General features: G+C 41.3%; 1 protein-coding gene across 1 annotated transcript in view; it reads left to right on the top strand.

The window, feature by feature from the left end:
* Positions 1–26044, top strand: part of IFIH1 (interferon induced with helicase C domain 1) — a 54045-nt gene that overhangs the window by 10824 nt on the left and 17177 nt on the right. Inside the window, exons 5-10 of the mRNA XM_075829365.1 lie at positions 11528–11757; positions 12728–12938; positions 14257–14474; positions 18963–19076; positions 21452–21575; positions 23110–23337. Coding sequence (XP_075685480.1) covers positions 11528–11757; positions 12728–12938; positions 14257–14474; positions 18963–19076; positions 21452–21575; positions 23110–23337 — 1125 coding nt within the window. The remainder of the gene's footprint in view (positions 1–11527; positions 11758–12727; positions 12939–14256; positions 14475–18962; positions 19077–21451; positions 21576–23109; positions 23338–26044) is intronic.

Below are 26044 nucleotides of genomic sequence, written 5' to 3'. Positions count from 1 at the left end.
TGATGCACTGACAATAATGATATCACTTGTGCAATAAGAAAATCCTGAAAAGATGACCTGTTGGCGGTACTTGAGGACTGGAGTTGAGAAACACTGGTTAATAGAGCCTCAAAGGCGACAGTAACTTAGAGCGCGGTTTTTTGGGCACCCAGAGGGGTTGTCACGTCTTTTAGGTCAGGTGGAAACTTAGCCGAAGAGATGTTTCAATTTGTTAGTGTGTCTGTTCCACAAAATGATAGAACATGTCCTATTCTTGTCCATGTTTGCGGTCCGTCTCACTTATTCTAGTGTATGTGTCCGCAAAAAGAATGGACAGCGCACGGAAACCCTTAGGATCCCTGTTTTGCGTTCTGCAAAATGAAACCGGTCGCGCGCATGATGCCTTAGGCTTCCTGCACGCAAGACAGAAATGCTGTAGAATTTCCATCTGGAATTTCCGTGGGGAAACTCTACAGCGTATTAAACACATCTTATGTACACGCTGCGGAAAAAATCAGCGGTGAGGAAATTGACCAGTGGTGGATTCTCATCGACCGCGTCAATTTATGTTGAGTAAATGCTGCAAAATTTTAGGGCGGAAATTCCTCAGCATTTCCGTCCTGCGTGCATAAGGTCTTACAGGGGCAATGTGGTTTCTGAAGCGCATCCTACTTTGTACATTTCAGATGAAATCATGAATCCATTTTTATCTCTTCTGAACTTTTCCTTGGTTATTATGGGTTATTGCTCAGATGCAAAGATCTATCAGCTTCTCTAACAATCATTGCCTTATAACAAAACAATCGGTCGATGAACGATTAAAATATATATTTTTATTTTAAAAACTATATTCTAAGGATTGTGGGGGGTCCTAATAATCAAAACCCCATGATCAGTAAGTGATGGCATAATCTAATAATAATAATAATTAATAATAATCTTTATTTATATAGCGCCAACATATTACGCAGCACTTTACAATGTAGAGGGAACATGAAAACAATATCAGACATTACATAGTGACAAAGTTCATTTACAATTCAAACCTGGGGAGTGAGGACCCTGCTCGCAAGAGCTTACAATCTATGAGGACATAATGGAGACACAAAGTGTAATAGTGTTTGTTCTGTACAATGGTCCGGCAATTTTTATACACATGCGGTGGTAACATAAAGCTGCATGAGCCGGTCACCAGCCAGTATCCGTGTATGACGGACATGAAGAGAAGGAGTGTGAGGGAATCTTATTCTGATGACTAATCTAAATGGAGGGCCATGAAAAGGAGTCAGATTAGGGAATTTTATAGGTCTGTCTAAATAGATGTGTTTTCAGGGCACGTTTAAAACTGTGGATATTGGGAATTAATCGGATTGTCTGGGGTAGCGCATTCCAGAGGACGGGTGCAGCACGAGAGAAATCCTGGAGACGGTAGTGGGAGGTTCGGATTATGGAGGATTTTAATCTAAGGTCGTTGGCAGAACGTAGAGCCCGAGTAGGGTGGTAGACAGAGATGAGGGAGGAGATGTAAGGAGGTGCAGCACTGTGGAGAGCTTTGTGGGTGAGAGTAATAAGTTTGAATTTTATTCGGAAGGGGATGGGCAACCAGTGCAGTGACTGGCACAGATTAGAGGCGTTGGTGTAGCGGTTGGTCATAAAGATGAGCCTGGCTGCTGCATTGAGGATAGATTGGAGAGGGGAGAGTTTAGTGAGGGGAAGACCGACTAGTAATGAGTTACAGTAGTCAAGACGAGAGTGAATCAGAGCAACAATGAGAGTTTTGGCAGTTTCCTCCGTAAGAAAAGAGCGGATTCTGGAGATGTTTTTGAGGTGAAAATGACAGGAGCGTGAAAGTGATTGTATGTGAGGAGTAAAGGAAAGATCTGAGTCAAAAATAACCCCGAGACAGCGGGCGTGCTGCTTAGGAGTTATGATAGTGCCACACACAGATATAGAGACATCAGGTTTAGGGAGGTTAGTAGATGGTTGGAACACAAGGAGCTCAGTTTTAGAAAGATTCAGTTTCAGATAGAGAGAGGACATGATGTTAGAGACAGCGGACAGACAATCACTGGTGTTCTGTATTAGAGCAGGGGTGATGTCACGGGAAGAGGTATATAATTGGGTGTCATCAGCGTAGAGATGGTACTGGAAGCCAAATCTGCTGATGGTTTGTCCAATAGGAGCTGTGTAGAGAGAAAAGAGGAGTGGACCTAGGACTGATCCCTGAGGAACCCCGATATCAAGGGGAAGAGGAGAAGAAGTGGAACCAGCAAATGACACACTGAATGAGCGGTCAGAGAGATAGGAAGAAAACCAAGATAGAGCAGCGTCCTTGAGGCCAATAGAGTGGAGCATGTTAAGTAGGAGTTTGTGGTCTACAGTGTCAAAGGCTGCAGAGAGATCCAAAAGAATCAGGAGAGAGGATTTACCGTCCGATTTAGCCGCCAAGAGATCATTTGAGACTTTAGTAAGGGCAGTTTCTGTGGAGTGTAGAGTGCGGAAACCAGATTGTAAGGGGTCAAGAATGGAGTTAGCAGAGAGATAGCGGATAAGGCGAGAGTAGACCAAGCGTTCCAGGAGTTTGGAGATGAAGGGCAGATTAGAGACTGGTCGGTAGTTGGCAGCGCTGGATGGGTCAAGTGTTGGTTTTTTCAATAATGGGTTTATAATGGCATGTTTAAAAGCGGAGGGAAAGATACCAGAGGAAAGAGAGAGGTTAAATATTTTAGTGAGGTGACTAGTGACAGCTGGGGAGAGGGACTGGAGGAGGTGTGAGGGGACAGGATCACTAGGGCAGGTAGTAGGACGAGAAGAAGAGAGGAGCCTCGAGACTTCTTCTTCAGTTATTGGGTCAAATGCTGAGAGTGAAGAAGAGGGAGTGCGGGGGGGAAGGGGATCGATGTTACTAGGGGACTGGGAGATAATATCATGCCGGATGTTGTCAATTTTAACTTTAAAATAATTGGCCAGGTCTTCAGCACTGAGATCTGTGATCGGCGTCTGCACTTTAGGACTAAGGAGGGAGTGAAAAGTATCAAAGAGGCGTTTTGGATTATTAGATAGTGTGGAGATGAGAGAAGTGAAGTAGACTTGTTTGGCGCGGTGAAGGGCAGAGTTGTAAGTTTTGAGCATAAATTTGTAATGGAGGAAATCTGCATCCAAATGCGATTTTCTCCACAGTCGTTCGGCACATCTCAAGCACCGGTGAAGAAAGCGGGATTGAGGCGTGTGCCAGGGTTGTCGTCGTCTTTGTCGGGTGGTTCGGAGTGTAGTGGGGGCTGCTTCATCCAATGCATTTTTGAGAGTGTTGTTATAAAGTTTGGCAGCCAGATTGGGACAGGAGAGGGAAGAGATAGGGGACAATGAGGACTGTAGACTGTCTATGAGTTTCACAGTGTTAATGGCATGTAGATTTCTGTATGTCTGATACGTAGGGATGACCTGAGGAGGCAGAGAATATTTGATAGTAAAGCAGAGAAGATTGTGGTCAGAAAGTGGGAGAGGAGAGTTAATAAAGTCAGAAACTGAGCAGAGCCGGAAGAAGACCAGGTCAAGTGAATGCCCGTCTTCATGTGTAGGAGAGTTAGTAAGTTGTGACAGACCGAGGGACGAGGTTAAAGATAGAAACTGGGAGGCAGATGAGGAGATTGGGTTATCAATGGGGATGTTGAAGTCACCCATGATGAGAGTGGGTGTTTCAGAGGATAGAAATTGTGGAAGCCAGGCAGCAAAATGGTCCAGGAATTGGCGGGGTGAGCCCGGTGGGCGGTAGACAACTGCCACTCGGAGGGGAAAAGGGTGAAAGAGTCTGAGGGTGTGGACTTCAAAAGAGGGAAATGTGAGTGAGGGGACCGGGGGAATGACCTGGAAAGTGCAGTGTGGGGAAAGAAGTATACCTACTCCTCCACCCTGCCTGTTCTCAGGTCTGGGGGCATGAGAGAACTGGAGACCACCATAAGATAGAGCAGCAATATGCCTTCAGTTCAAATCTCATACAACCCCTCTAAAGGGGTGTTACCACGATTCCAACTAAGGTCTGCACGTTTTTGTCTATTTGCTGTGTCTGGTATTGCAAGCTCAATCCTTATTCTAGTAAATAGTACTGAGCTGCAATACCAGGCACATCCTATGGATAAGAGTGGCGCTATTTCTTTAAAAAATGAGACCTTTTTTTCTAACACAATAAAACCCCTATAACAAATACAACAATATTAATACTCTACTACTCTTGCTTATTGGAGATCGCTTTCTGTAACAAGGTCTTTACTTGTTCTGTGCCATCCGATATTTTATTTTCATTATTCTAAGATATGACATATTGGATTAGTGCCAGAAATAAACCTTTATACCAAGTATCCACTGTGTTTGAGATCAAGCGTACACGTAGAAATTGAAAGATTGCATAATTCTGAAAATCACAATGTTCTGGACAATAATAACTACACATTTGTAACACAAAAAAAAAGAATAAGAAAAGAACACTTATAAATGTTTCCAAATCTTCCTTTAGCTGAGGGTGTACTGTCATTTTCCAGCTGGACTATAAATCCTTGTGGGCAGTTGTTATTGCAATATGATCTGTGGCCTCCATGACGCAATGGTTTCCGCTCGATTTTTCTAATTACAATAAATTATTCTGAATTACCAGATTGTTAATAATAAGCATTCCAGACTTTAACTTAAAGCGTACCTTATTTTTATTTTTCAAATTTAGGAAACTTTGCCTCCACCTTATGTTGCTGCCTTTTAGAATTTTTTTTCTCAAGCCTTTCTGACCATTTTAGTCTCCGTTCTCTCTGAATCAGGGGTGGGGTGAGGGGTTCACCAAGTATGCAAAATGCTCTCCTTCTTATCCACTGCCCTGCAGCTTGAGCGCGCACGATCCTGCACCAATAGCAGGCGTTTACTGTTGGAATGACCACCCCTCTGCATTAGCTACAGTTTGTAGCGCTACAGAGGAGTCGGTCATTTCAATAACAGAGTGTACAAGTGAAATTTTTAGTAAAATCATTATTTAGGCCCCATTCACATTACGTTTAGGCCTTACTTCGGTGGTATACATCGGGAGACTACAGACGTATACCTCTGACGAAAGGCCCAAATGTATCCCACTATATGGCATAGAGTCGCATACGTTGCCCGGGGACTGGCCCTGGGACAACTCGTGAAGTCACTGTCCATATATGGACAGTGATGTCAGAAGCTTTCCCAGGGCTGGAGTCCCCGGGCAAAGCTTCTATTAGCGCTCTTCCCGGGGACTCTGGTACTGTGGAAGCTCCTGATGTCACTGCCCATATATGGACAGTGACGTCAGGAGCTTTCCCAGGGCCGGAGTCATGGGGCAGAGTATCTACTAGTGCTCTGCATGGGGATTGCAGTTCAAATCCCCTTTTATGTAAGAACAACTCACATACCCTAGTTAAAATCCCCCGCTTGATCTCCCTGGGTACTGTCTGTGTCTATGGCATGGGGAATCTGAGAGCATGGGAACGCACTTAAGTGAAGATACACAACCCCATAAGCAGGATGCCGTGAGATTTGCATGGTAACCAGGGACAGAGAGTGCTTGCGAACGGGGTAGACGGCAAATTAGATGAAGTGAGACAACTAGTGGCAGGAAATATAAAGCAGTTTTAATGGCAAAAAAAGAATATTTTTTTTAAGAAGATTTTTATTGGAAAGTTGATTATTACCAGGTATACTATAATATTAAAATAAGTTGTTTGAAAAGTTAGTGTCCATTTAATGTCAGTGCTAACTTTATTGTATGTGTCACAGATGTGCACATTAAAACGTACCTGTTGTTACCAAAAAGATCAGTCACTGCTTATTCAGCTGTATATTAGATGCAGTTCAGCTAGAAATTTGGGTCTAATCTTAATATTTGTACATTTTCTCTCTATCCATTTTTGCTGAGGGGACGGGCTCTTCCTGGCTGTGATGTTGTGTGCTCTGAACCAATTAGATGTGTTCCCCATGCTGCTCCTCCTCCCCTCTCACAGCATGCACAGTCGTACACACCTACTGGGAGAGAGAGCTGCAGCAGCTGCATCTTCCTGCTGCAAGGTGATGAAGATGCCACAGGTTAAATCCACATCAACCAGTCTCATTCAGATTACACAGGGCTTCTGCTCAAAGTTGGATTGGCACTGAGATGAAGGCAGAGAAGAAGCAAAGAGGCTAGGCAGTACTTAAAGGGGTATTACCAACGAAAACATTTAGGGCATATCCACGGAATATATCATAAATATCTGATAGATGTGCGTCCCAGATCTGCAGAAATTAGTTCATTAACAAACTTCAGTTTAGTATATATGCCAAAAGTGAGGAAATATCCTGGTGAAAATGTATTCACTGTGGAATAAATTGCACAATCACATAGAAATGTCTGTCTATAGGAAGTAAGTTATGAAACTGAGGGATGTCTTTACGGTGCCTCATATACATAAACTATATCAGGTTCTCTTCAATTTCAAGTTCCCTCCCATCTCCCGTGTCCTTTCAGGCGTGTTGTTCTGAGCGTGGTTGCTTACTCAGCAGTAAAATTGACGTTTCTTTACTTAGTTTTGCAACTACCAGTAATTTATTTTCAGGATTTTTTCTAACTTCAGGGATTTTTAGGGCAGTTCAGAGTATATAACCATTTCTAAAACTTAACTGCATCTTCAAAAAATAGAAAAAATAACATTTGGAAATGTACATCTGCTTTTTTTTATGAAACAGCGACTTTCTTGTCCGTGGGCTTTATCTGGTATTGCAACTAAACCTCATGAACTGAATGAGCTGCAATACCAAATACAGCCCATGAACAAGAGTGGTGTTGTTCCTGGGAGAAAAGCCGACCTATCTCATACAATCTCTTTAAAGGGAATGTGTCGCTAGAATTTTTTTTTTTGTTAAACAATTATTATTTAAGTGATTACACATTGTTTTAATTTTTTCACAAGTCAGGAAATATAAATTAGATTCTAATTTATAACATTTCCATGTGCTGGGCACTAGAGGGAGCACTTCCCAAAATTGCAGCATGGTCAATGTGGTAAAGCAACTTCATTGCTTTATGCTGCAAATTTGGGGTAGGCACACTCTCTAGTGTCCTCACACAATCCCCCCTCCATTAGGGTAGTACCAGGAGAAGGAGGGGGTTTGAATCGTCAAACCTTCTGCACTGTGTGCCGCCATTTTCTGAGCGACTGCACAGTCTAGGAGGATTAGATACAGTGCTCAGCAGACAGTATAACACAAACATACACGAGCGTAAAACACACATCACATACACGAACATAACTTACCTGCTCCTGCCGCCTCCGCTCCTGTTCCTTGTGCCTTCGCTTCGTTGAACATATGGCCGGAAGTCGTCATCTTACTGTCCGGCTGCGGCTTCCGGTCCTCATGAAAATGGCGCCGGATTTCGCTCTGCCAAAGACCTTGCTCCGTTCCCACACAGACAGCGTACGCTGCAGTGAATGGAACGGCTCCCGTTCGCATTCTCTATGGGGTTGTATGTGCCGTATTCCATCTCTGTATGTGTCGTTAATCGACACATACAGAGATGAAAAAAAAAATGGCAGCCCTCATGGAGAAGTAAAAATAAAAACAAAAGTAAAAAGTCGAACACAAAAACACAAATAAATAAAGAAATTTATTTTTTATCATACTAAAAGCAATATGATAAAAAAAATAATTAATGACACCTTCTCCATTAATGACCGCTGCTCCATGTGCACAAGTCCGGAAGCCACGACCGGAAGTAGTAATCTTAATGTCCGGCCGCGACTTCCGGTCCACAGGAAAATGGCGCCGGACGGCGCGCATTTCAAATTGGACTGTGTGGGAGCGACGCATGCGCCGTTCCCACACTCACGGCGTACACCATAGTGGATGGAACGGGCCCCGTTCGCATTCCCTATGGGACTGGAGCTGCCGTATTCCATGTCTGTATGTGTCGTTAATCGACACATACAGAAATGGAAAAAAAAATGGCAGCCCCCATAGGGAAGAAAAAGTGTAAAAATAGAAAAAAGTAACACACAAACACACAAATAAATATAAACGTTTTTAATAAAACCCTAACATAAAACTGATATAAATGTTTTTTTTTTTGGTGACTGTTCCTTTAAGGGTTGAGGCCGTCACAGCCCTGAAAAATCTGCAAAAATAATTGGTATCGCCACGTTCGTAAAACTCCGAGCTGTTTTAATATAATGTTATTTAACCCACATGGTGAACGCTGTAAAAAAAATAAAAAAAAATACTTGGCAGAATTACTATTTTTTGGTCACAAAATTTGTTTTAATAAAAATTGATCAATTAAGCCATATGTACCCTAAAATGATGCCAGTAAAAACTACAGCTTGCCCCGCAAAAAAAAAAGCCCTCAATCTAGGGAAAACCCCAAAAGTTATGGCTCTCAGAATATGGCAACACAAAATATAATTTTTTTTAATAAATATTTTTTTTTCTAAAAGTGGAAAAACACATAAGATATATAAATTTGGCATCGCTGTAATTGTATTTACCCGCAGAATAAAGTAAACATGTTGTTTTTACCGCACGGTGAACACCATGGAAACCAGACCCAAAAAGCAATGAAAAGCTACTTTTATCCCATTTCACCAAACAAATGTATTTTTTTTTTCAGTTTCCCAGTGCATTATATAGTACATTAAATAGTGCCATTAGAAACTAAAATTCATCCCGCAATAAACAAGCCCTCATACGGCTATCTTGACAGAACAATAAAAAAGTTATGCCATTTGGAATACAGGGAGGAAAAAAAAAGAAAAGGGCACACTTGTAGGATGTGTTGCCTATATATTCACAATCCATGGCTAAGTATTGAGTCTGTTAAATAGTACAGAAGACTACTAGGATTCATGTGTTTGTATGACTCATTTCATGGCTAAAATACAGTATGTAATGTGGGGGTGACGATTCCAACCCATTATCTCTATCCATGTGAGTTCTCTGTAAGATAATGTCAATGCACAATGGACTACAGAACAGATTCGGCATAGGACTCACAGTCAACAGATTACTTTATGATCCTTTTGCCCTTGTCAATGTTTAGCAGCATAAACACTTCAAACTAGTGGACAGGGTACAAAAGTCAGTTCTACAATTCTAGTTATTCCGTAAAACTTTAATATTAAGAGGTTGTGAAATGTTGAAATGTTATAATTTTTTTTAGTCTTGGTTCCTAATGAGCAAGTACCCCTAACATAAAAACAAACAATCTTAAAGGCTATGTACACATGTGAAATCATTGGGGTTTTTTTTATAGATAAAAATGTGTATCAGTGTGTTTGGTGCAACTTTCTGAATACTTTTTATGAAAAATAATTGTAACTTTTTGAGATACAGCTGCTTTGTATCCTGTATAGGCATGGCTGTATCTAGTGCTGAAACCTGTATCTCTCAGGTCAGCGGGACTGACCGGTTCAGTGACAGCGGGTCCTGCGTGTCTCTGACATGCAGGATCCACCTGTTTATGACACGCAGGATCCACCTGTTATCGATCACGTCTAATTTATGAACTTAGATGTGATCGGTAGCAGCTCCATCCAGAGACACACAGGACCCAGTAACACTGAACACATCTGTGCCGCTGCCCTGACTGATTCAGGTCTCGGCACAAGATACAGCTGGCCTTCGTAGAGAATACAAAGCAGCTATAGCTTAAGAAGTAAAAATAATTTTTAATACAAAGTATTTAGAAAGTTGCACCAAAAACACACAGGACCTCGACCTCCAGTCTCACATTCAAATATCCAAAAGATAGGCAGCACTCCACACAAACTTATCAAGTGAAAAGAGTTTTATTCACCCATAAAAATACGCTGTTTCAGCCCCCCATCATGGGCCTTTCTCAAGCTCATATTTATTTAGATGTAGATATACATATATAAATAATATCCAAAATGTCGACAGAACACTTCGAATACTAATGCCACCTAAACACTATAAATAAATAAATAAATATGCATTGCTGCTAAATCTACTTACAATAGTGAGGTTCTTAGTGGACATTTTGATCAAATTGTGTGAGCCCACTTGCCACGACAAGACGACCTCTATGAGTTGGGTCCCTACGCTGCTCATACCCCCAGAACTGGACCTAAGCCTACATGTCGTGGCAGGTGGGCTCTCACAATTTGATCAAAATGTGTGCTACCTCACAAATGTAAATAGATTCAGCAGCAATGCATATTTATTTATTTGTAGTGTTTAGGTGGCATTAGTGTTCGCAGAGTGCTGTTGCCATTTTGGATATTGTATTGTTTTGTAGTCTTAGATTTCCTTGCACTTGTATACACGTTTTGATTCATTTTGTTGGAATTTGCTGATCAAATTTTGTTGTGATATATATATATATAACGATTTCAAAGGTGTACATGGCCTTTAATGTAAATTCATGAGGCGTCATGTTGTAATCAAGCTTATTCATCTATTTCTCAGCTATATCTGCTTCTGGGAAAATTGGGTGACAACTAATATTGTAGATCCCATAGGGATTGTCAGCATTTTTCCAGACTCCGCATTGGTAAATCTCCAGTAATACAAGAGCAGGGGATGTATCATTGTGTGGACAGATTTGTCTTTCAAGTTAACTGAAGCATGTACAAGAGGAAACGGAAGAAACCAAAGGAAACCCACTTGATCATGGAAAAAACATAAAGATGTTGGCATGAGTAGGAAGTCCTTATCCAACCAGTATGGGGTTTATATCTCTTTATTTTTATACAGCTGCCTGACTATAGGGGCCTTAGGCAGAAAGGGGTTAACTGGATTAGGGGGAGGAAGCCCAACTGATTTTGTCTGAGGTTGGGCTCTTTTTGTACCCACGATCCTCCTCTAGTGCCCTGTTCTGGAGAAGCATTGCTTGTTCTGTAGGGTGCTCCCTGTAGCCTACTCTTTCAGAATAGATAATTTGATTGTAATCTCCCTAGCTAAATGACATAAGGGATTAAACGAATTGGAGCAGATTTATGAAGTCTAGCGTACCCTCTGTTGGGTATACCATCATCATTTTTAGAGTAGTTTATACCATATCCTCCGATGGGTGCATACCTGTTGGGGAATGTGTTGCTTGCTACTAAGCGACGTCAGGTTGTACCTTAGTTTTTTAAGCCAATTTATGAAGAGCGAGGTGGTGGAAAACATTTATAAATCAGTCGCTCTTGCTCCTACTGGATGGCCACTCCGTTTTTTACGACACGAAGAACAAATCGTTTCAATGGGACTGCGATGCCCTGTCTTTGAGTAAAACTAGTGTAAGCTAATAAGTGCCAACCCCTTTTTTCTATCAATCGGTGGGGATTTTGGCTAATGGACCTTCACCAGTAACTTCTTTCGACATGTCCATGTTTAAAGATCTTTTAATTTCAAATTGAAAGCAGCATTTAGAAATTGTTTGTGTGTGAAGGGAAGGTTTTGGACTTTCAACCTTGTACATATAGCATCGTCTTTTTTAACACAACCATATTATTGAAAATGCCTACTTGAGCCTATTAACTTGACATCATTGAATGTATTTTATTTACTGTAGAGAAAGATGAGCCAAGTATAAGAAAAGGCCGGACCTCACCAGTTCCTGAAATAACGCTTCGTGATTACCAGATGGAAGTGGCCAAACCATCTTTAGATGGAGAGAATATTATTATATGCTTGCCGACAGGAAGTGGTAAAACCAGGGTAGCCGTGTACATTGCAAGGAAACATCTGGATGAAAGAAAGAAAAATGGCTTGCCAGCAAAAGTTATTGTGTTGGTCAAAACGGTATATAGAATATGCAAACTTTTTATCTTTCCTGTTATCGAGTTACTATAGTGAATATTATAACGTAGATCATGAACTTGACCTTGAGGAAATGAAGTCCCGAATCACTAAACACTATTCCAAATATTTAAAGGGAATGTATCATATATATGTGTATGTATGTATGTATGTGTGTGTATATATATATGTATGTATAGATGTGTGTGTGTGTATGTATTTATATATGTGACTGTGTGTGTGTGTGTGTATGTATGTGTGTGTGTGTGTGTATATATATATGTATGTATAGATGTGTGTGTGTGTATGTATTTATATATGTGACTGTGTGTGTGTGTGTGTGTGTGTGTATGCATTACTTTTAAGGGGATTATATAGTCTGTATATATATATATATGTGTGTGTGTGTGTGTGTGTGTACATATAATGTACATTTTTTTTAATTTTATTTATTTTTCTTTACTAATTGAAACCAGATAGTGAAACGTATTCTGTTTTTCTAATCCGTTTTATTTGTTGATTTGTAGATTTATTTATTTTTTTAATTATATTTTCTGTACATTATTATTGGGGCAGCCATCTTGCCTGAGCTGCTGTTAATAGCATTTAGAGATCTGCTTTACAGCAGCATAGGAACCTGTGGAAAGGAGGGAACCCGTTGACTTCTATAGGAGAGTTTTCTAGGCATGCTCTGTGACTTGTGTCCATCACCTATTGGTAATGGTGGATCCTGTATTAGCTACAGTATATAGAAGTGTTACCTTCCATTATAAAACTGCCTGTTATAATAATGAGATGACTGCTGAGAAGGGTCAGTCTATTGTGAGGCTCAGTGGCCAGAGGAAAAACTGCAAGATTTCAGGATTATTTTTTAATATAGATAATGACATTGAAAATAAAAAAATCACAAAATGTGTCTAACATAAAAACGTAATTCAAACAATAGGTTTTAATTTATTTGTACTTTTTGCAGGTTGCTTTGGTTGAACAGCATTTCCGCAATGAGTTCCAACCATTCATGAGGGATCGCTATTGTGTCACTAAAATAAGTGGAGATTGCCAGTTGAAGATTACATTCCCTAAAGTTGTGACCAAACACGATGTTATTATCTGCACAGCTCAGATACTGGAAAATTTCTTAATGCGATTAGAAGAAGATGAAGAAGAAGGGGTCAAACTATCCGGTATGCTAGTGATATTATTCCTAGGTTGCCCACATTGTAATTCCTGCTGCCCTTTGGTTACTTTGAGCCATCCAGAGGTTTCGCCATTGCTGACAGTTGTACGGGAAGTAGCTATCAACTTTGGCTAATGAGGTGGGGTTTTTCTGCGGGGGGAGTTTAATGTGTCTCAATTGAGTATATAGACGTCATAGTGAAGGGTCCGGACCCACTTCCGACCCTCATCTGTTAGGCAATGCAGGCAGGCACTTATAAAGTGTCTCTCGCTCTGGCAGGCTCAGCCTGCTGATGTATTACATGTCCGACATGTAATAGTACATTTCATATGGCTGGCCTCAGTCTTCCAAAGTCAGTCTGGCTTTATTTTCTTAAAGGTTATGTAAACCATCGAGCACATTTTTTTTTTTATTATAAAACCACGCATTAGAGGATTCAATAGACAACCTTTTTATTGGTTTTTATTAAAAAAAATATTTACTTTTTGAAATACAGCTTCTATGTATCCTGGATACATAGAAGCTGTACCTTGTGCTCAAATCCGAAACGGTCAGGTCAGCGGGACTGACGGCTTTGGTGACAGCGGGTCCTGTGGTTCTGAAACACAGGATACACTAGTTATCAAAGACACGCAAGACCTGCTGTCGCCAAAGCCATCAGTCTTGCTGACCTTACCGATTCGGATTTGAGCGCAAGATATAGCTTCTATGTATCCAGGATGTCAAAAATTAAATTTTTGACATTATGAAAGTCAAATGAATGATCATTATGAAGCTAATTAAAACAAATGAAACATTTGTCTACAATTCTCTAATACGTTGTATTATCAAAATAAAAAAAAAATAAAAAAATGTGATCAACGTTTTACATAGCCTCTAAGGGTTTGTCTTGACAAGACAACCCAATTAAAAGGCTTTTGAAAGGTGTTACCAAAAAATTCCATTTATTTTTTTGAATATACTAAACATGGTCATGCCATAATTCATTGGATGGACAAAAAGAACTACTTAGAATTTACATGAACTATGATTTTTACAGTTTTGCATAGAAAAACATTTCATATTATAAAATCTTGAAATAGAGCAGTAACTCACCACAACCTGCAGGGGGTGCTACTTTTTGTTTTAAATATTGTTCCCAATTAATTGATAGGCTTCAAGCTTGTGCTATTAGATGTTCCTCTAAAATGGTGGCACGGAGAGAAGTAGGGGGTCCAGTCTATAATATCCTACAGCTACCATTGCATTAAAAGCAAGTATATCTTTTCTATAGGTGCTGTCTCCTCTTTTATAATGAATTCACTCATTCCGGCCTTGTGTTTCAGATTTTTCCCTCCTAATCATTGATGAATGTCACCACACTCAGAAAGGCGATGTCTATAATAATATCATGATACGGTACATAGAACAAAAAAAGGAGAATAAAAAGTTGCATAAGTTGCAGGAGCCGGTGGTCCCACTTCCCCAGATCCTGGCACTGACCGCTTCACCTGGTGTGGGTGGAGCCAAAGTCAATAAGAAAGCGGAGGAGCACATCTTAAGGGTAAGTTCACACAGAGGTTTTTGTCAATAAATCGACCTCAAAATTCCTTCTGGATTTTTAAAGGCAGATTTTGAAATGCCAGTGTTATTAGACGTTTTTTTTTTGCTGCGATTTTTACCAAATTTTTTTTTTTAAGACGCTTTTTTAAAATGAATCGATTGCAAAAAATGCTCCAAAAAATGCTTCAAATGAGTTTATTTTTTTCTTCCTCCCATTGATTTCGATGGAATGTCAGAGGTGGAAACCGCACGAAGAAAGAGCATGCTGCTTAACTTTTTTTTCTTTGCGAGCAGTCAGATTAAAATCAACAGAGGGGCGATTTAGGGCGTTTTTTGCAACTGATTCCGACACGGTTTGTGTATGAAAATAACCACCTTGTGAACTGAACCTAAGGCCTGATTTACACGAGCGTGTGCGTTTTGCGCACGCAAAAAACGCGGCGTTTTGCGTGCGCAAAAGGCACTTAACAGCTGCGTGTGTCATCAGTGTATGATGCACGGCTGCGTGCTCTTCGCGCAGCCGCCATCATTATGACACTCTGTTTGGATGTTTGTAAACAGAAAAGCACGTGGTGCTTTTCTGTTTACATTCAGAGTTTGACAGCTGTTGCACGAATCATGCAGTTCGCACGGAAGTGCTTCCGTGCGACCTGCGTGGTTTTAACGCACCCATTGACTTCAATGGGTGCGTGATGCGCGAACAGCGCACAAAGAAAGGACATGTCGTGAGTTTTACGCAACACACTCGCGCTGCGCAAAATTCACGCACTGTCTGCATGCCCCCATAGACTTACATAGGTCCGTACGACACGCGTGAAAAGCACGCGCGTATATTACGCTCGTGTAAATGATGCCTAACAGACCGTATTAGGGTCAGTTCACACGTTGCGTAAATACTGCAGTTTTTACGCAATGGAATTTGTTGCGGAAAACCCGCAGAAAATACAGTAGCAGCAAAGTGTATGCGATAAAACAAATCTCATCCACACGCTGCGTAAATACTGAGCGGAAAAAATGCTCAGAAATTGACCTGCAGTGCGGAAATCTATTCTGCAGCATGTCAATTGTATTTGCGTAAACGTAAACGAGTTGCAGCTTTTTTTTCTGAGGCAGTCGCTGGAATGCGGGTTTTACCTTCCGGCAACAAGTAGCAGTTGTTGCAATTTTTTGCGGCGGGTTCGCAGTGATTCCACAGAAAAAAAATTAAACTCTCCGCAAAAATCTCATACTTACCCAGAAGTCTGTGTTCCTCCCTCCTGCGCGGCCTCCTGGGATGATGTTTCATCCCATGTGACCACTGCAGCCAATCACAGGCTGTAGCAGCGGTCACAAAGGATGAAACCTCATCCCTGGAGGCTGGCCTGGATGACGTCAGAGGACCGGCCCCCTGGGATGACTCTTCGTCCCATGTGACCGCAGCTGCAGCCAATCACAGGCTGCAGCAGTCTCCTGGGTGCATTCCGGGCGAAAAACGGCACCATATTTTTGCCCGGAATTCCCTGCGGTGCACAGGGCGGATATGCAGCGTATCTGCCCCATCTGAGCTTCGCCTTGTAGTCCAGAGTTGCTATCCCAATTCGGCAGGCTTCAGGATTAAAATCTCCTAGTGTCTCTTTTGTGTTTTGTTTAGTGCTTGTACATATCTTGCTTTGGCGATTTGCATTCTAGGAAGTATAGTCTTTACACCAGACATTGTACAGTAATATGATGAATAGGAAAGACTAGCTGTCCCACGGAATTATAGGATCTCAGCTAAGCTGTTAGCAGTTCTAATGGTTGTCGCGATTGAAAGACGTACATCTACTATATTTAATTTATATCCCTTGCACAGTGCTACTCCAAAGCTTCATATATTTCCCAGGCTGTCAAGAATTGCAGATTGTTATAGTTATATTCGTTTAGTTGCATGCATCTATTCCAAAAAAGCCTCATACCTGGATTAGCGGTACATAATCTTATAATTGGGCAATGGGGTTTGTGGGCCAGCGCTGATGTCCCAACATAGTGGCCTACACTGCTAAGTCCAACACCGCCTCTCATCATGGTAACGCCAGCGTCAGTGTATGTATATGGGCGTTAGGGTTTACACAGCCTCATACTATGGGGAGATCAGCACCAGGGCCCACATGTCATCAGCGATTAAGGTGGAAATATATATATATATATATATATATATATATATATATATATATACCGATTAGCCATAATCTTAAAACCACTGACCGGTGAATAACATTGATTATCTGGTTACAATGGCGCATGACAAGGGGTGGGATATATTAGGCAGCAAGTGAACAGTCCGTTCTTGAAGTTGATGTGTTGGAAGCAGGAAAAATGGGCAAGTGTAAGGATCTGAGCGACTTTGACAAGGGCCAAACGGTGATCGATAAATGACTGGATCAGAGAATCTCCAAAATAGCAGGACTTGTGGGGTGTTCCTGATATGCAGTGGTTAGTACCTACCAAAAGTGGTCCAAGGAAGGAAAACTGGTGAACCATCGACAGGGTCATGGGCAAAGTTGTCAAAGTAATTATGTAGAAGGAGGAATTTTGCAACCTCTGCAGTGGGCACCAAAGCCTGTGGGTTATGACTCTAGTAGGTTTAGCCATATCATATTATATATAAAAACATTTACTAACTTAGGCTCTGTTCGCATCTAGTTTTAAAGGGTTTTTCCTGGACATATGTATTAATGACCTGTACTTCGGATAGGTCATCAATATCAGATTGTGGTGGTCGGACTCCTGGCATCCACACGATCAGTTTACTGAAGGGGCCAAGGTAACAAATGCCTTAACTTCATAGTTAACCAGGCACAGCACCGTACACATCTGTAGCGGCTGTGCCTGGGATTGTAGCTCCGTTCCATTGACTTGCAAGGCATAGCCACTACGTATGTGTGTGGCACTGTGCCTGGTAAACTATAAAGAGACTGTGGCGTTTGTCTCTGCGGCCCCTTGAGTCAGCTAATCGGTGGGGGTACTGCTTGACAAAGGTTTCACTACTTCATTGCACATATGGGAGAATAAATCCATCTATTTGATATTTTCAACTTGGAGTCCTGCCTCTTTTTCTTGTCCTTGTCTGCACACTGTGGGATCTTCAAGTCGGATTCCTGGAGGCCGGCACCTGTTTGACCTGGAGGCTTTGCTGAGCTGCCCATACTTCAAAACCGGTGGGGGTACTAGGCGTCGGACCTCCACCGATATAATATTGATGACTTTTCCTAAAGATGGACCGCCAATTTAAAAGTCATGGAAAATTACTTTAAGTTTCATATTGGGTGCGTATGCTGGGGAAATATCCTAACGTATGCGCCGAATTTAAAGCTTAGACATAAGCAACTGTAAGTCATACAGTTACTTATGTTGCCCATAGGTCCCCAGTGTGAAAAAATTTATACTGATGGATGGGAGCCGGAGGCTCATTGATGCACATGGGGAGCGAAGGCTAACCCATCTTGTTCGATCCCACAAAACAGCTACTGTAGCACATACTACTGAAAAAGTTACTTCTGGCTATGATAGAAAGGTATCAGCATACGCAGAGCTTCGCAGCTTGTTGAGTTTGGCACTGTGTAGCCAATGACTGGTCAGAGCGCCCATACTGACCCCTGTACACTGCCGAAAGTGCCTACAATGGTTACGTGAGGATCAGAACTAGAACATGGAGCAACGGAAGAAGATGGCCTGGTCTGATGAATCACGTTTTCTGTTACATTATGTGGCCGGCCGGGTGCGTGTGTGTCGTCTACCTGGGGAAGAGATGGCACCAGAATTCACTATTTGAAAATGGAAAGCCAGCAGAGGCAGTGTGAAGCTCTGGCCAATGTTTTGCTTGGAAACCTTGGGTCCTGGCATTCATGTGGATGTTACTTGACACATACCACATGATAACCACCTACAATAACATTTTTGGAGACCAATTACAACCCTTCGTGGTAATGGTATTCCCTAATGGCAGTGCCTTCTTGCAGCAGGATAATGTGCCCTGTCACACTGCAAAAATTGTTCAAGAATGGGTTGAGGAACATAACAAAGAGTTTAAGGTGTTGATATAGCCTCGAAACTCCCCAGATCTCAATCCGATGGGGCGCCTGAGGGATGTACTGAAAAAATAAGTCGGATCTATAGAGGCTGCACCTCGCAACTTACAGGACTTCTAGGATCTACTGCCAGATACCACAGGACATGTGAAGTCCATGCTTCAACAAGTCAGAGCTTTTTTAGCAGTACAGGGGGGACCTACACTTTATTAGGCAGGACGTTTTAATGTTATGGCTGATCGGTGTATATCTGTACAGTAAAACTTCCAACAGTTCAAAATCTCAGATAAATATGAACCTTGCCTGTCCTGAGCACTATGTTAACTGACCTCCATATTTTTATTTTCTGATATATTTCTTTATTTTTCCTTGTACACCAATTGATACATAATCTATAATATTGGCCTAGAAACCATAATGATTATTATATTTTATTCTAATAGATATGTGCAAACCTTGATTCCAAGATCAAGACCGTACAAGAAAACCTTCATCAGTTACAGAAACAAATGAAACATCCATGCAAGAAAGTTGAGATTGCAGAAGATAACAATATGGTAATCTTATGTGTATTGCTTTTTATATAATGTTTTTGCATTGTTACGTATAGTTCCTCAGGTTAAAGAATACACGACATCAAGAGGTATGGCAAAACAGAGTCCTCTTGGAGACAATTTTGCATCATGGGGAAAAAAATTCCTTTGTGACCTCAAAAAGACAGTCAAATAATTTCCCTGGATCAAGTAAACATCTCCCCCTTATTAATTCCAACTTAAAATACAATTAGTCTTATGGTAAATGTTTAGACCTTTTTAAATATGTTATATTTGCCATTTCTACCGCTTGTGATCAAGCATTTGAATGACTGCTCTTACTGTAAAGAATCCCTTCCTAGATTGATGAAACAATCTTTCTACTCACATAAAAAATTTCAATTAGTCTGTTGCACAGCTCTTTGAAGGAATAGTTTTCTATTAGGTATAGAACATACTATAGTGATTCATGCTTTATGATTGTGTCCTAAAATTATTTAGATACTTATGTACTCATAATTTTTATTTCATTTTTTCCTACCTACTTTATAAGGTAGACATATGTGGAGCAGAGGCGTAGCTATGGGTTTAGCAAAGGGGGGGGGGACGAAACACATCTGAGTGCAGTATAATGACCCCTTAGTGGTCCCCGCACAGTATAATGCCCCTATAGCTGTCCCCACATAGTATAATGCCCCCATAGTGCCTACCAGACAGTATAAAACACCTATAGCGCCTTCCAAACAGTATAATAACCCCATGGTGCCTTTCACACAGTATAATGCCCCCATAGCTGCCCCCATACCGGATAATTCCCCATAGGTGTCCCCACACAGTATCATCCCCCATAGCAGCCCTCATACAGTATAATTCCCCCATAGCAGCCCTCATACAGTATAATGTCCCCATAGCTGCCCCATACAGCATAATGCCCCCCATAGCTGCCCCATAAAGTATAATGTCCCCATAGCTGCCCCTACACTGTCTGTTTCTCCATTGCGGCCTCCCAAACCCAGTATAATGCCCCTATAGTGCCTAATAAAAAAATAATAAAATAAATACTCCCCTAGCCCCATTCCCATGACGAGTGTAGGAGATCCCTCTGCTCCTTCGCTCTGAGCAGTGTGTGGCTTGGCGCAGTCAGGCGCGATGATGTCACTATATTGCGCCTGTCTGTGTCAAGACGCTCACAGCTGGCATTACATAGTGAATGCTGGAACAAGGAGCAGTCAGCTCCCTGCTCCAGCATTGAATTCAACTGTATCTGCATCCTGAGGACATAGATACAGTTGAAACCGGGACATGTCACCGCTGGGGGACTGGACCGGCCCTGGGCCCCACCTTCTCAGTGTGTCCAGGCCACCGCCCCCTCTGCCTCCCTGCTAGCGACGCGTCTGATGTGGGGGCTTACTGCATACAAATTTATTATTGAGTTCAGTGGGAGCTATTGAGATCTGTATACAGTGTGTATGCTACATGTGCTATCTATGGCATAAATGTCTGATAGATGCGGGTCTTCACATTGGAACCCACACCTATCTCTAGAACGTGGCTTAGCGACCCCTGTCCCACCTGGTGAAGCGGCCACTGCATCCAGGCTGAGAATGTACGGAGAGGAGGTATGCACATGCGTGTCTCTTTCTATTGTTTTCTATGGGAGTTATGGAAACAGCTGAGCAAGTGGGACCAACATCTATCAGACATTTATCACATCGTGTGGATATGCCATAAATGTCAACAGTGGGAATACCCCTTTAATAAAAAGACTGAGCTCTAACCCCTATAAAGATATATTCTAAAATGTATTGATGCAAAATGGTTGGTCCTAAAATTGAAATATTCAGAGTTGGAGTTGGGGCCTGTTCACATCTGCGTTGGAGGCTCCGTTACAGATGCAACAGAAAACACTTGAAACAATACAGCAACATGCTGTGCTATTGTTTCCGGTAAAACTACGAACAACCTGGCATAAATCGAATAGAACCCGTTACAGTCAATGGGTCCCGTCGGGCGCCAATGTTGTCCATCTTACAACGGGAATGGAGCTTGTGGTATTTTCATTGTTATGCTCCTTGGAGAGGGAAGAACAACGGAAACACTGACACAGGTGTGAACAGGCCTTAGGCTTTTGTTAAGTATGTGTAATCTAAAAATACTTCTGCATTGATTATTTTATTCAAGACGATGAGCATAAATAATGATGAATAATGCGGACACAAAGTAGATGTTTTCCATCGTAACCAATCAGTTACCTTCCTTAATTATCCTTCCTGAACTGGATTAGTTGTAATGGGAAATGTAATCCACTTTCGGCTGTACTTGTTCTTACGTGATATGTGAACAGTCTATAACAGACATATTTTGGTGACTCCTCTTCATGCATTATTATTTCTTTACAGAGCCCATTTGGTGATAAGATTAAAGATATGATGAAAGAAATTGAAAGTTTTAGTGGTTTGTACCCACAAAATGATCATGGATCACAATCTTATGAACAGTGGGTAGTTCAGAAAGAAAAAACAGGTAAGACTAAAGGCTGATTTTGGTCGGTGCAGCGAGCGCCAATCAATGAGACAGCTCGTTGATCGGCGCTCGTTTGCCCCTATCACAAAGAGCTATGGATGGGGACGAGCGGTCTTTACTCCGATCACGCGTCTCCATACATTATTATCATGTCGGTAGCGCGTCTCCCTGTCTACACAGCGAGATGTGCTGCTGACGACGATAATAATATTTAGCTTTTTCAAAACCGCAGATGAAGGAGAGTTTGCTTGTTCATCCTCTGATCGCTGCCCTGTTTACACAGGGCAATTATCGGCAACGAGCGTTATATGAACGATTGTTTGCCCTATAATTGCCCAGTGTTAAACCCCCTTAAGTGCTGTGGAAGAAAAAATGTCATCCACTCACATATCATTCATTTATATCCTTCCACCTATACTAGTTTTTGTATTTATTTGCTTTAACTAAGCAAGAACTTTTTATTTTGGCTTGTTTTATATCTAGTCCTATTATGCAGATTTACCTACAAGTAAAATGAGCATGATTGCCAAACTATGAATACTGCACGAACTTCTGATTTACTAGTATATGGCAATTTAATTTTTTTGGGTGGAAACCCTCTTTAATGACTGACGCAATGTCTTGTCTTTAAGGGAAGGAAGTTTTGGATCCTGTTCTCTTATTATAGTGATTGTTAAGGATTCTTCATCACTACCAATAAGATAATACTTATGGCACCCCCCCCCCAATAATTAAAGAGTAACTAAACTTTCAAAAAACTTCTGACATGTCATAGTGACATGTCGGAAGTTTTGATTGGTGGAGGTCTGAGCACTGAGTCCCCCACCGATCATTAACCCTGTGGGCATCTTATAAATGTGGTCATGTACAGCTTTTGAATTATATTTTTTAAAAATAAAACAGTGTATCAGTGTGACTGGTGCGACTTTTTAATTACTTTTATTGAAAATAATTTTTACTTTTTCAGGTACAGCTGCTTTGTATCCTGTATATAGAGCAGTTATATCTAGCACTAAAACCTGTATCTGTCAGGTCAGCAGCACTGACTGGTTCAGCAAAAGCGGTTTCTGCGTGTCTCTGAAACGCAAGATCAAGCTGATATCGATCACATCTATGTTCATAACTTAGATGTGATCGGTAACAGTTGGATCCTGGGTGTCGGAGGCACACATGACCTGCAGTCACTGAATCAGTCAATCCCGCTGACCTGACGGATTCAGGTCTTAGCGCAAGATACTGCTGCTCTGTATACAGGACACAAAGCAGCTGTTTCTGAAAAAGTTAAAATCATTCTTAATGAAAAGTAATTAGAAAGTCGCACCAATCCCACTGATACACTGTTAGATTTTTTTTTATTTTTTTTTATTATTTCAAAGGTCTAGCCCTGGCATTTAAAGCCCCTTTGTTTTTTAACAGTGGTGCTACAAGGAAGAGCCCTTATTGACTAATTTGTTATATGTTTTATGTGTATATAGTTTTGAAAATTGCACAAAGCACAATGTCACTGATCCTACTGTCTCAACTTTGTTTCTAGCGGCCAAGGAAGGAAACCGTAAACAACATGTCTGTGCGCAGTATCTTAAAAAGTACAATGATGCTCTTCAGATTTATGACACAATCCGCATGTCTGATGCATTAACCCATCTAATAAAGTTCTACGATGAAGAGAAGAACAGGGCATTTATTCTGAATGAGTCTGATGAAGCCTCTCTGTCTGAGAAAATGGATGAGACTGATAGATTTCTATTTGACTTATTCTTTGGTAAGTACTGATCCATCTTTTTCATATGGACAAGAGGACATTGTGATGATGGCAGCAAAGATAGCTAATACCATTTCGACTGTTGTCATGACTGTTGTGTGTCCTTCACATTTCAAGGAGTGCCGATTGTGTATCAGTGGTCTAGAGCAGCGCTTCTCAAACAGAACCTTTCACCTGCTGGGCAAGGCTGCACAAACCCTGGGGCACTTTTAAAAAAAAATTCTACCCTCCTCCGTTATTTAGAAAATGGTGCCGTTATATTTGGCACCCGATATTTAAAACAAACTAAACTGCCAGTGGGGCGTGTACTGGCAAGGGGTCGTGTTACTATGGCTGTGACACTGTCCAATCAGCTATGGACAGTATCACAGCAAGAGCTGGAGTGAGGAGAGCGTGTGCGCGAATGCATGCTCCCACTCTTCAGCTCTCGGCCGACAAGGACAAGACTATGATCTCTTTCAAGAGATCAGTCTTGTAGTTGTTTGCCGAACTGGCAAGGGAGCGTGTAATGGTAAGGGGGCGTGTCACTGCTGCGGACAGTGCAAGAGCTGGAGAGAGGAGAGCGCGCCTGTGTTCGCACACGCTCTCACTCTTCAGCTCTCGGCAGACAAGGACAGCACTGTGATCTCTTGCGAGAGATCAGTCTTGTACTTGTCTGCCAAAACTGGCAAGGGGGCGTGTCTCTGCTACGGACAGTGCAAGAGCTTCGTGCTCTCCTTTCTCCAGCACTTACACTGGATTGGACAGTGTCACAGCCATAGTAACACGCCCCCTTGCCATTACACGCCCCATTGACCGTTCAGGGTGTTATTTGAATATCGGGCGCCAAATATAACGGCACCAATATCTAAATAACGGAGGAGGGTAGAAAAAAAATGTAAAGTGCCCCAGGGTTAGTTCAGCCCTGCCCATTACAATGCTGCACATGTATGGTTAGGTGAAAGGTTCCATTTAAACTGTGTAGCGTCCTCACTGGTGAGCGGCCCCCTAGTGGTTGCTGAGGCGCAGCTGAAGAGGCAGTTTTGACATCTGAGTGATCATATATAGATTGCCCTTGATGCACAGGCTTCTCTCTGGCTGCAGCAATATCTGGATTATCAACACAATTGACTTATTTAGAGATTTTTTTTAATGTTATACTGTGTTCAGGAGACAAATAATATATAAATAGGGCAATATTTTTAATTTTGCCATACACTTTGACTACTGGTGAGACCCAGGCATCACAATGTCCTGGCTGGTGAGGCCCCAGTGCAAAAAGTTATGGAAGCCCTGGTTTAGATAAGTGGTAGTCAACCTTCCACAATATGGGTGCCTCAATTAGAGCCTGATCAGAGGGTAACATATTAAATGGGTTGTCCGGGCAATAGGCATTAGTGCGGGGCCCAGATGTCGGATCCCCACCAATCATATACTGATTAAATATCTTTTGAATGAATATGTGGAGCCTGCGCCTGATGCCCTCGCAAGCCAATTGCTCTTAGCAGCATTTTTAGGATGCATGGAGCCCCCAGGTTGCTCCTTAATGTTTGCTACTGAATTTTATCATTAGTATACCAATATTAAAATTAAAATCCCTTTTTTCCATTGTCATTTTGCCCTAGACCTAACATGTTTATCCCTTACCTCAGCCCTGGTGCTCTGGGTAAGCATGTGTGGCATACCTATTGGGCATTACTGGTCTAGATGAAGGTTACAATAAAATATACCTGTTTGCAAACAGTGGAGACAGACATTTTTAAGGCTTAATAATTTTTTATAAATGTTATTTATTTGCTAAGACTTATCCATAACACTAGGGACCATCTTTAGACCACAATTAACCCCTTAAGGACGCAGCCTAGTTTTGGCCTTAAGGCTCAGAGCCCATTTTTCAAATCTGACATATTTCACTTTATGTGGTAATAACGTCGGAATGCTTAAACCTATCCAAGCGATTCTGAGATTGTTTTCTCGTGACACTTTGGGCTTCATGTTCGTGGTAAAATTTGGTCGATATATTCAGTCTTTATTTGTGAAAAATTGCAAAATTTAGAGAAAATTTACAAAAAATAGCATTTTTCAGAATTTAAATGCATCTGCTTGAAAAACAGACGGTTATACCACCCAAAATAGTTACTAGTTCACACTTCCCATATGTCTACTTTAGATTGGCATCGTTTTTTGAACATTATTTTATTTTTCTTGGACGTTACAAGGCTTAGAACATAAACAGCAATTTCTCATATTCTTAAGAAAATTTCAAAAGCCTTTTTTTGAAGGTACCAGTTCAGTTCTGAAGTGGATTTGAGGGGCCTATGTATTAGAAACCCCCATAAAACACCCCATTTTAAAAACTAGACCCCTCAAAGTATTCAAAACAGCATATAGAAAGTTTTTTAACCCTTCAGGCATTTCACAGGAATTAAAGCAAAGTGGAAATGAAATTTGCAAATTTAATTTTTGCTGCTGAATTTCAAATTTATTCAATTTTTTTCTGTAACAGAGAAGGTTTTACCAGAGAAATACTACTAAATATGTATTGTCCAGATTCTGCAGTTTTTAGAAATGTCCCACATGTGGCTCTACTGCGCTCGTGGACTAAAACACAAGCCCTAGAAGCAAAGAAGCACCTAGTGGATTTTAAGGCCTCTTTTTTATTAGAATATATTTTAGGCAGCATGCCAGGTTTGAAGAGGTGTTGAGGTATCAAAACAATGAAAACCCA

The sequence above is a fragment of the Rhinoderma darwinii genome, chromosome 6 (genome assembly GCF_050947455.1).
Source record: "Rhinoderma darwinii isolate aRhiDar2 chromosome 6, aRhiDar2.hap1, whole genome shotgun sequence".
Classification (NCBI taxonomy): Eukaryota; Metazoa; Chordata; class Amphibia; order Anura; family Rhinodermatidae; genus Rhinoderma; species Rhinoderma darwinii.
This window is presented reverse-complemented; position numbering and strand designations above follow the sequence as displayed.